Source organism: Ovis aries, chromosome 2, assembly GCF_016772045.2.
Source record: "Ovis aries strain OAR_USU_Benz2616 breed Rambouillet chromosome 2, ARS-UI_Ramb_v3.0, whole genome shotgun sequence".
Classification (NCBI taxonomy): Eukaryota; Metazoa; Chordata; class Mammalia; order Artiodactyla; family Bovidae; genus Ovis; species Ovis aries.
Window position 1 is genome coordinate 159,952,942 of NC_056055.1, and position 12,352 is coordinate 159,965,293.

General features: G+C 40.9%; 1 protein-coding gene across 3 annotated transcripts in view; it reads right to left on the bottom strand.

The window, feature by feature from the left end:
• Window positions 1-1,826: 1,826 nt before the first annotated feature.
• LYPD6 (LY6/PLAUR domain containing 6) overlaps window positions 1,827-12,352 on the bottom strand; it is a 143,077-nt gene continuing 132,551 nt past the window's right edge. For 2 of the 3 annotated variants that reach the window (XM_027964973.3, XM_042243910.2), the window contains 2 exons: window positions 8,572-8,702; window positions 3,314-6,490 (listed from right to left, as the gene is read on the bottom strand). In XM_027964973.3, the coding sequence (XP_027820774.1) occupies window positions 6,323-6,490; window positions 8,572-8,702 (299 nt within the window). In that variant the 3' untranslated portion in view covers window positions 3,314-6,322. Of the gene's footprint in view, window positions 2,744-3,313; window positions 6,491-8,571; window positions 8,703-12,352 lie in introns of those variants that run through there. The other variant, XM_060409979.1, reaches the window with a different exon arrangement.

The window sequence follows — 12,352 nt, forward strand, 5'->3', positions numbered from 1 at the left end:
AGACATTTTAGAACTAACACCCAAAAAAGATGTCTTTTTCATTATAGGGGACAGGAATGCAAAAGTATGAAGTCAAGAAACACCTGGAGTAACAGGCAAATTTGGCCTTGGAATGTGGAATGAAGCAGGGCAAAGACTAATAGAGTTTTGCCATGAAAATGCACTGGTCATAGCAAACACCCTCTTCCAACAACACAAGAGAAGACTCTACACATGGACATCACCAGATGGTCAACACCAAAATCAGATTGATTATATTCTTTGCAGCCAAAGATGGAGAAGCTCTATACAGTCAACAAAAACAAGACCAGGAGCTGACTGTGGCTCAGATCATGAACTCCTTATTACCAAATTCAGACTGAAATTGAAGAAAATTGGGAAAACCGCTGGACCATTTAGGTATGACCTAACTCAAATCCCTTATGATTATACAGTGGAAGTGAGAAATAGATTTAAGGGCCTAGATCTGATAGATAGAGTGCCTGATGAACTATGGAATGAGGTTTGTGACATTGTGCAGGAGACAGGGATCAAGACCATCCCCATGGAAAAGAAATGCAAAAAAGCAAAATGACTGTCTGGGGAGGGCTTACAAAAAGCTGTGAAAAGAAGAGAGGCAAAAAGCAAAGGAGAAAAGGAAAGATATAGGCGTCTGAATGCAGAGTTCCAAAGAATAGCAAGAAGAGATAAGAAAGCGTTCCTCAGCGATCAATGCAAAGAAATAGAGGAAAAGAACAGAATGGGAAAGACTAGAGATCTCTTCAAGAAAAGTAGAGATACCAAGGGAACATGTCATACAAGGATGGGCTCGATAAAGGACAGAAATGGTATGAACCTAACAGAAGCAGAAGATATTAAGAAGAGGTGGCAAGAATACACAGAAGAACTGTACAAAAAAGATCTTCAAGACCTGGATAATCACAATGGTGTGATCATTCATCTAGAGCCAGACATCCTGGAATGTGAAGTCAAGTTGGCCTTAGAAAGCATCACTACGAACAAAGCTAGTGGAGGTGATGGAATTCCAGTGGAGCGATTTCAAATCCTGAAAGATGATGCTGTGAAAGTGCTGGACTCAATATCCAGCAAATTTGGAAAACTCAGCAGTGGCCACAGGACTGGAAAAGGTCAGTTTTCATTCCAATCCCAAAGAAAAGCAATGCCTAAGAATGCTCAAACTACCGCACAATTGCACTCATTCCACATGCTAGTAAAGTAATGTTCAAAATTCTCCAAGCCAGGCTTCAGCAATACGTGAACCGTGAACTTCCTGATGTGCAAGCTGGTTTTAGAAAAGGCAGAGGAACCAGAGATCAAATTGCCAACATCCGCTGGATCACGGAAAAAGCAAGAGAGTTCCAGAAAAACATCTATTTCTGCTTTATTGACTATGCCAAAGCCTTTGACTATGTGGATCACAATAAACTGTGGAAAATTCCGAGAGAGATGGAAATACCAGACCACCTGACCTGCCTCTTGAGAAATCTGTATGTAGGTCCGGAAGCAGCAGTTAGAACTGGATATGGAACAGACTGGTTCCAAATAGGAAAAGAAGTACATCAAGGCTGTATATTGTCACCCTGCTTCTTTAACTTCTATGCAGAGTACATCATGAGAAACGCTGGACTGGAAGAAGCACAAGCTGGAATCAAGATTGCCAGGAGAAATATCAATAACCTCAGATATGCAGATGACACCACCCTTATGGCAGAAAGTGAAGAGGAACTCAAAAGCCTCTTGATGAAAGTGAAAGTGGAGAGTGAAAAAGTTGGCTTAAAGCTCAACATTCAGAAAACGAAGATCATGGCATCCAGTCTCATCACTTCATGGCAAATAGATGGAGAAACAGTGGAAACAGTGTCAGACTTTATTTTTGGGGGGCTCCAGAATCACTGCAGATGGTGATTGCAGCCATGAAGTTAAAAGACGCTTACTCCTTGGAAGAAAAATTATGACCAACCTAGATAGCATATTCAAAGGCAGAGATATTACTTTGCCGACTAAGGTCAGTCTAATCAAGGCTATGGTTTTTCCTGTGGTCATGTATGGATGTGAGAGTTGGACTGTGAAGAAGGCTGAGCGCCTAAGAATTGATGCTTTTGAACTGTGGTGTTGGAGAAGACTCTTGAGAGTCCCTTGGACTGCAAGGAGATCCAACCAGTCCATTCTGAAGGAGATCAGCCCTGGGATTTCTTTGGAAGGAATGATGCTAAAGCTGAAACTATAGTACTTTGGCCACCTCATGCAAAGAGTTGTCTCATTGGAAAAGACTCTGATACTAGGAGGGATTGGGGACAGGAGGAGGAGGGAACGACAGAGGATGAGATGGCTGGATGGCATCACTGACTCAATGGACGCGAGTCTGAGTGAACTCCGAGGGGACGACAGAGGATGAGATGGCTGGATGGCATCACTGACTCAATGGACGCGAGTCTGAGTGAACTCCGAGGGGACGACAGAGGATGAGATGGCTGGATGGCATCACTGACTCAATGGACGCGAGTCTGAGTGAACTCCGAGGGGACGACAGAGGATGAGATGGCTGGATGGCATCATAGACTCAATGGACGCGAGTCTGAGTGAACTCCAAGGGGACGACAGAGGATGAGATGGCTGGATGGCATCACTGACTCAATGGACGCGAGTCTGAGTGAACTCCAGGAGTTGGTGATGGACAGGGAGGCCTGGCGTGCTGTGATTCATGGGGTTGCAAAGTCAGACATGACTGAGCGAGTGAACTGAACTGAAAGAATAACCAGGAATCATAAATGAGCTGGAGTTTTTCAAGGTCATTTTCACTGTCTATCATTTTACTAAGAAAAATGCAATAAAAGTTTTGCATAGCTAAAAATGACATTTTTACTATTTAAATATTTGTTTCCTGTTGCAGAAGATACTGTCAAGGGAAAATGTTTTCTATTGCATCATCACTAATATAATCAACTCCAAGAATAAAATAAAATTTAAAAATAAAGAGTTAATGGGATAGCACTTAAATATATAGATACACACACACACCTTTTTCTATTTCCTGATTTAACAAAGAAAATGGTCTAGGGAAACTGCAGATCTGATTGAAGGGTCTGGTAATCTTTCCTTCTTTGATTTTCTGCAGCACTTACTGTCTGTATGAAACATTTGGCATGGATGAACTATCTTGTGTCTTTTCATGCATGTATTTCTTGTCTATACAACCAAGTGAGCTCCTGGAAGGAAGTTCCCTACAACACTGAGCCCAGTCAATGCCTTATACGTAACCCGGGTGCCTTTGTCATTGATTGGCATGTGCATTGAAGGGAGGAGCCTGGTGAGATACACTTAAAATCTTTATTCATTGATTTACAATATGTACAATATTTACAAAATTTAGGCATTAAATCCCATATTGACGTGAATGCTGTGGGAAATCTAAAAATAAATAAATGGCACATAGGTTCATATACACACCGTGGCTCTTTGCACTTCATCACCAACTGTAGGATTTAATGGAAGATTTAAGGTGGTAGAAAATTCAGATGGATGATTGGTCCTGGACCTTCCACATGAATAGCCCTTCCTTGGCTCCTCGAGGCTGGGGTTGGTGAGTAAACTACTTTCTTTGAAGAGAGTGAAATACCAGCCATTCTATAGGCACACGGGTGCACAAAGTCAACCCATGTGTAGTTTGCAGTGACCCCTCGGGTGGCAGATAAGTTTGCACCATTGCGGACTGGTCCCTCCACACCAGTCAGGGAGGCTTCGGAGAGGGGCCTTCTTGCAAAGAACCAAGATTTGGACTTTCTCTCTTATTCTAATCACATGCAGTACATGGAAGGTGTCAGTGGAGAGTGATCCATGCATGAAAATGTATTTGTAGGGATACACAGCATCAAATTGTCCTTGTCTTACGGCATCTTCACATGTAGGAACCACCTGCCTCCTCTTCGATAGCAAAAGGAATGAATGAAAAAGCCATACCTCACCCCTCAAAAGAAGAAACGCTGTCTGGGGTCACGCACAAATGACATCCTGTAGTAGCAGGACTAAACAAATTCCACATGTAAGATGAAAAAATACCCATGATGTTAGGCCTGGGAGTTTTCCTAGGGGTGGCAATTCTACCTTCCCTTCCTCTTCCATCCTGCCTCATCCCACATAACCTAAACCAGAAGGAAAAGCTTCTTAGAGCCTCAGTACCTTCATCTGTCAAGTGAAAATACTAGTAACATTCCTTACAGGGTTCTCACAGGGCTTATATGACCCAGCTCATGTAAAGTGCTTAGCCTAGCGTCTGGCACCTAAGAGGTGCTTAGTAAATGTTTTGCTTTCTCTCCCTCTACTTCCCCTATCCCAACTGTAAGAAACATATTGATAAGCCTACCAAACTGAGAATTAAGGCCATTTGATGCAATCAAAATGATTTTGTATCAGTTTCTGATGTCAGTTCCCATTTGGTCCCTTCGTGGGCGGGACGGGGTGGGGGGTGTCTCATTTTATGAGTCCAAGATCTCTTCCTGTGCAGGACAGATGGCCCCCAACAATTGTCCTCCTAATCAAAAACTGCCCTCCTAATCAGTAATGATTCCACCGAAGTCCATGCAAAGATATGCCCTAACCCTGCTGAGAAACTCATACCAGTGATGGTCACCACCTGAATACCTCTCGGACAGCACCACTGAGGAAACCATGAGCAAAAACCTTGAGGCCAACACGTTACTCTTTTTCATAAGTTTTTTCAACACTGGTGCAAGTATTATAGATAACTTTCAACAAAGATATATTACAAGCTCTACCACCGTTGAAAAATAGGCATTCTGATTTGATTGTTTTGTTCAGAATAAAGAATCTTTTACAATATATCTTAGCTTCTAGTTATGCCATACAAAAATAAATATTATATAAGTGATTTATAAGGAAGAAGAAAAAATTGTAACCTGAGGTGCCAAAAATATAGGAAGGATGGTGAAAGTTTTACCATTCAAAAGCAATCATCTGAAACCAAGAAAAACTTCTCTCTGGGTTTTTGTACTATTCTCATCACGACCCTCCTGGCCCACTTGCTTCTCATCCTGGGATATTATGACTTCTTTCCCTATCAATCTGGAGACAACATAATGCAGAAACTTCTCCCTGAAGTCACCAGGGGTTTGGAAGAGAAAGAACAAAGGAGGCTCTTGGGCAGTGTAAATTGCAGATGAAAGGTTTGGCAGAGACACTGACTGGGCACTCACAAATCAATTCCACATGTCTTCCTTTCATTCTGAAATCCTTTCTCTGTCTCGATTAGCCATGCCTGAATAGAAGCTCATGCTTGGAGGAAATAAGCCCATCTTGCTGTCAGTCACTTTGGATACCTATTAGTCCAAGTAGAATCCAGAATTTCATGGAGCAAAATTAGGTGCCAGTCAAGGCTAATCTCACCAATTATATGAAGGGATAAACAGCCGCCTTATGAACGCTAATTCAATTATGTTGGGAAAAGTCCTTTTCCAGCCACCTCTCCTCTCATACAAAAAACCTTATGATTGCCTTTTTATCCCATGCAGAAAAAAAGGGAGTATGATTCCTATCACTGGGAGAAGAATATTGGGACAGTTAAATTGGACAAAATGCTTACTATTTTTCTAGGGACTTAGATCAGAATTGCCAAGAAAATTGCCCATTCATTTGGGAAATCAAAGTTTTTAAAACTCTAAAGCTATAAGTGAATTCATGGTTGGACCACCTAAATCAGTGGTCATTGACCTTTCTCCTGAAGAACACAGGTCTATATGTGTCCATATAACATACTGGGGCTTCCCAGGTGGCACTATCGGTAAACAATCCACCTGCCAGTGCGGGAGACAGGAGACTCAGGTTCAATCCCTGGGTTGCAAAGATCCCCTGGAGTAGGAAATGGCACCCCACTCCAGTATTCTCGCCTAGGAAATTCCATGGACAGAAGAGCCTGGTGGGTTATAGTCCATGGGGTCACAAAGAGTCAGACACGACGGAGCGACTGAGGACACACAACATCTCAGAGGGTCCCAGGACTTCTGTGGTTCGTGCATGTATTCCAAAGAGCCCCAGATCTCAGTAAACGAAAAACTATTTTTTGGAGGGAAAACAAATGCTTATGGCATAGAATTCAGGGGTTGTTTGGGGGCAGGCTGCTTTGATGAGGTCTTGAAATGACTACATTGAAGCAATGCTTGTTCCTTGTGGTAAGTAGAAGTGCTTGGCTGTGAAGACATCCAGAGTGCTGTGTTTTCACATATGTGACTATTGTCAGGCCAATGCCTCATGCATGACTATGGACCCTCAAGGCCCCCAGGGATTGCTACTACAGGGTGTCTCTGAGCTGCTATAATGTGAGTCCCAACCACACCCACAGGCAGGACACTATCACGGACATGCAGTGTGGGTGCCCATTCGTCTGATTTATGGGTGATGTTGTAGCAAATGTGGCATCGGTTTCATTTCGGGGGAGCGGCAAGTTACAGATATTTCCTTCACAACAGGAAGTACAGACCTGAAAGAAAGAAGAGAAAAAGAAGGGTGATGAGGAGCTGGCAGATGAAGGGGGCAGAGAGTTTTGAAGGAATTGGCTCCCTCACAGCAAGACTCAAATGAAAAGTACCTGTTCTACAAAGGAAACACCAACTCTGTGTTTAAGTGGGTGGGATGAAATTTCACCTGGAAGCGTTGTGATCAAAATAAAACCTCCCGCCCAGACTAAACTTCTAGGGGTATGCGTTCTGTTTTTCACATCCTACCAAGTGGTTCTTATGGGTTTCCCTGGTGGCTTAGATGGTAATAGAATCTGTGTGCAATGCAGGAAACCTGGGTTCAATCCTGGTGGGGAAGATCCCCTGAAGAAGGGAATGGCAACCCACTCCATTATTCTAGCCTGGAGAATTCCACGGACTGAGGAGCCTCGCAAGCTAAGTCCATGGGACTGCAAAGAGTCGGACACAACTGAGCACAACATGTGGCTATTATACCATTTTACCGCCTTCCAAGGTCTCAGTTATTCCATCTGTGAAATGGGAATTGTCAAACTTACGTTTGTCAGAGAGGCTCTCTGACTACTTGAGGAAGCTGTTAAGACAGTAATTAATTGGCTACGTTTTCACAGTGAAAGTGAAATGCCTACAACCCAGTTAATTTAAACTTATTTAACTTTCATTAGAACTGTCTCCATAATTATCTCCACTCCCATGGGTAAGTTAAAATTTGAAGGGCTTTCATTTATACTGCTTTATACTGCTTTCCTCATGCAGCATAAGAAAAAAAAAACAACAAAAGATTATTGACAGAAATTATTTTAGGCCATGGCTCCCAAAGTACAGTAATCTCAGCTTCAACTGCAAAGTTACTAGAAATGCAAAATCTCAAACTTCACCCAAAATTTAGCAATTTAGAATCTGCATTTGAACAAGATCCCCAGTGATTCATATGCACAGTAATGTTTGAAAAACTCTGTGATGCTTAATATCTTGTTATCTTGCAGAGATCTGAGTTTGGTCATAGGTGACATGGACTAGGAAGACATGATGTTGAAGAGAGAAACCAAAGGTCAGAAGTGAGTTTGGATTCTGTCTGTCACTAGTTCACCTGAGCACATGAATCACTTCTCTGACCTACAGCTTCCTTCTTGATTAAGTGTCACCATAATATCTGAAAGCCAAGCTTAGCTTGGAGTGGGGTAGGGGGATCTGGTCAAGTAAAACCTTTGGGTTTATGTTTCATATTTCAATTATTATTTATGACCATAATTTCTCAATAAATCAAAAAAAATGAATTTCTAGTGTATTTCACAAGTCACTTGAAAATTGAGTATTGTCTTAGGAGAAAGAAGCCCCCGCTAATAGTGAGAGTGGGGACTCCCTCCAGCCACCAGGAACGTGGCCCAATGGGGAGAAGATGGCAGCCTCCAAGGTCAAGGACTGACATACAAGACAGGTACAGCCAGCTTGGAATGAATGGCGGGAGAGTCCAGGGTGTTCCCCACTCCAATCATGAGTCTGGCTGCCCTTCTCTGAGTCTTGACATTTTCCTTCAAGGCTGCCTTTGAAGTCTGTTCTACACTGAGTGCTTCTGTCCAGGGACCAGATGGAGTTTAAGGAAAGTAAACCCACAGGAAACAGCAAGGTCTCCTGTTACTGGCTCAAATGACTCAGGAGCCAACGTGTTAGTGTTGGTCACTCAATCATGTCCAACACTTTGTGACCCCAGAAGCCAGCAGATAACTTCCAAATCAATGTCCCAATAAAGATATGCACTCCACTTTACAGAAAGTTATCAAAGCTAAATTGCCTTGTCCATCCTCAGTTGAATGAACTTAACAACAATTTTCAATACTTTCCTGGTGTTGTGTTTACATAATTTATATTGGTTTACATAATTTATACTGGTTATCCTATACCTTGATATAATTTTTTTATTCTTTTAGCATCAACATGAAAGGAAGCATCTTTTCATAATGGTATGAAGACAGTCAAAAGTCAGCCTACATGGGGTAGTAGGCTCATGGAGCTCATGAGCCCTAGTGGGCATCTGGAGAGGAGGAAGCCTGACAATGGTGTCCCGACATTTGCTTTGTTGCCAGACCTTGTGGCCTTCATGCTCGGAGTCTCTGCAGCCAGTGGACAAGCAGTCTTCCAGTGGAACACACCGCTTGGTGACAGAGATGCTGTTTCCCGTGACTTCCATGGTGTGTTGAGTGTAGCAGTATCTAGTCTCTGTCAATAGGGAAAACATGTTTTAATTGAGATGGGAAACATTAGCCCAACCTGGATGAAAACCAAACAACAGAAGTGTCGACACTAAGATCTAACGGCACCCTGAACATACACTGTGTTAAGTTGATATCCAATCCCAAGATCTCCTTCGAGAGATCCACTTCGCTGTGATAGAAGGAGACCTTCTGAATAACACTGCTCTCTGCCCATAAAATCCTCATAAACCAAGACCTAGTGGTACCACTCTTTGTCTTCCAACAAATGTTGCCACTGCCAAATTTTGCCATGGTACTGATTTTTATTTTTAGGGCACGAGAGGTTTGGAGGAACGATTTAGGATGTGGGAATCATATAATTTTCAGGAAAACAAAGGGGTGAAAAGTTGAAAGAATGCAAGGTTAAAAGAAAAAAAGTGAGACAGGTAATGAAGATCTTCAAGGAAAGAAAAGACTATAGCAGAGACTGGTGTGTGTGTGTGTGTGTGTCCATCCAAGTGTGTGTATAAGTGTCCTTACGTGTGTGCCCATATACAAGATTGGGAAACAGCTATTCCCAAGTATGACAGAATGATTAAAAACAGATTCATTGTATCTGGAGAAAATGACTTCATCCAAAAGAAAGAACTTTTAGCCTATGAGCATTGAATCCTACAATTCATGACAGGAGAAAACTAATCCAGCAATAAGAGTTATCTCTCCCCAGGGTGATTTCAGTTTCTTTCCAAAAAGGCAGATGGACACCATGAAGTGAGTTTTCAGAGTCCCTCTAAGCTTAGGAGTCTGAAAACTTGAGATTTCCTCCAAAATTCCATGGAGAATTTTTTAACTTGCAATTTAAATAATAAAGAAAAATGACTTTGTCAATGTAATTCTTTAAGGCCTCTAGGCAGTGTTCAGCTTTCTAAGCCTGGGATTTAGGAGAATGTTCCTGCTTCACTGTCAGATTGAAAAAAATAATAATAACTCTTAAGAAATGCCACCGAGATGTTTTTCATCCATATCTTGGACCCAACTTTGTATGCTTTATACATTTTGGATATTTAGTGGCTAAAATAGAATTATGACCTTCTGTGATATTATTTATTAGGCAATAAAAATTCCCCTCACCAAAGTACTAAAGTTAAGAGAAGAAAACTCAGGAATTTTAGGCCCAGAGAATGAGCTAATGCCACACTGACATATTCTGAGGGTCATGAAAATCAGGGGTTTAATATTCTTCCCGGACACCCTCACCCAACAGAATCTGAGTGGCCTGATTGAGTCTTGCTAAGGGTAACAACGTGTCCAAAGGGCTGTTCTCACACTGCACCCAACCAGAATTTCATCATTTGGGACCAGGTCAGGGAAGTTTCTAGTCCCAGTTCAGGGAAGCTCAGGATCTGGGGGCTGTCTGGAGTAGGTAAAAGGTCACCCTTTGAGCTCACAAGAAAACCTGAAAGTTTTGCACCCGGCAATGGTTCTCTCAAAGTTCTAAAATATTTTCGAATTGAAATGGTTGCTTTCCTGATGAAGAGGAAGTGGCATGATTTTTTTTACTTATTTTTTAAGCCTTTAGCAGTGTTTAACAAATGGAAGCCAGTGCCCTGAGAGGTTTACCGCATCTTCCAAAGAGGACTGGCTTACTTTAGTACCAGACCTGGATGTTTACAGCCATGTTAATAGATGCCTTTCTCAGCCCCCACCCCAACTTTTAGACATTCAAGAAAGCAATAAAAACAGGAATGTCCTTATCTTCTGTCTCTTCTTCCCGCAGACAACCAGGAACAGGTGCCAGAGGTTTTATTGCTCCAAATGTAAATCTGAGCAGATAAGTCATACATTTATGGAATAAGTAAATCATTACATGGTTTCAGTTTGGGAAATTAGGTTTTGTCCCTCAAATATCGAATTACTTTGTTTCAAGGAAGCCGTATAATAAACTTCATATTACTACTTTTTGTTCATATTTTTATATCTATAACAAATTCTTTTAGTAACTGGAATAATTAAATGAAAGTAGAGACAATTGATGAACCTGTTTTTTTTTGGGAGGGGGGACAATATGCAAAAGCCCAATATGTAATAAGCCAATTCTTGCCATTCTGTGGGGAAAATGGTGATCAGTGATGAGCCTGGTTAAGAATTTTTTTCTTACATGTCAACAAGTCCAATCCATAAAACAAAGATACATTGAGAACACCCCATTACTTGCAGCCATAGAGACCTCAGATCTGAAGTGTGAATCCCTTGGAAATATCCATTCTTAAAACAAAATCCAAGGTAAACTGTGAAACGTTAATGTGGAAAAGGATTCGGGAGTTAAATAAGTGTTGGAAATGCTCAAAGTTGAACAGCTTGCTTTAGTGGATAACTTATGAAAGCCTTGAATTTATATTGCGATCTCCAAGGAGGGAGGGCTGGGCAAGCAGGCAGAATTTCCCAAGCAGAACTAGGTGGACCACATGTGACTTATCACTGGACCGTAGGATTGATAAAAATTCAGCCCCAAGCCCTGCTCTCTATGCATTTTGAATAATCCTTGGGTTAGTAATGAGGTTATATGAGAATCAAGCCTGCTGATAACTTCACACTAAAAGGATTTCAAAGACTTTTATCTAAAAGATAAAAGATGGATTTGAATTTCTACCAGGTTAGTTTCAGCCTCTAAAATCTCATATTCCACAACTGCATGGAATTCCTAGAGGTGGTGAAACAAAAGTCTTTTACTATGATACTCACAGGCATTCAGCTAAAATCAGAACTGGGTAAGAGAGCTTGATCAACAACTGGAAAACACAAAATTTAATTTTTATGAAATTCACACACACAAAGTTTCTTACAGTAGCATAAAGTTGGGTTATGTATTTTAGTATACTCTGCCAATCCATTTCTTTAATTTTGCATTTAATGTAATTAATTATTTATATGGTAGCACTTAATTCTGCCATTTTAATTTTTATTTTCTGTTTGTTCTGCTTTGTATTTGCTTGTTTGTTTTGTCTATTTTCTTTTTCCTCCATTCCTGTGAACATTTTCTAGAATTCCATTTTGATTTTTCTACAGTGTTTTTGGATGTATCTCTTTTTATAGCTTCTTTTTTTTAAGTGGTTGCTCAGGTATTGTTACACACATAACATCACAGTCTGCTGGCATCATTTTATCAGTTCAACTGAAGCATGGCAATCTTCCCTCTGTCCATGTCTTATTACCCTTTCATTTGTAATATAATTGTCTTCAATAATCCCTTACATACCTTTAGAACCACATTAGACAGCACTACAAATTTTGCTTCAACCATCAAACATAATTTAGAAAACTCAAGAGTAGAAGTATGGTCATATTGTACTATCAAAGACATATTTTCACTTACCATGTTTTTTCTTCCTTTCTGATATTCCAATTTTCTTTTTTCATCACTTTCTTTCTGTATAGAGAACTTACTTTGGCCATTCCTTTAGAGTAGGTCTGCTGGTGAGAAAGTTTCTTTGTTTTCTTTCATCTGAGAATGTCTTATTTCTCCTTTCTTTCCCAAACAAAATTTTCTCTGGGTATGGGATTCTGCATTATTTTTTTTCTAATGCTTGAAAAATGTTGTGCCATTTCCTTCCATCCTCAATGGTTTCTGATGAGAACTTTTGTCAAATAATTTTTCTCTGACAAGGTGTTTTTTCT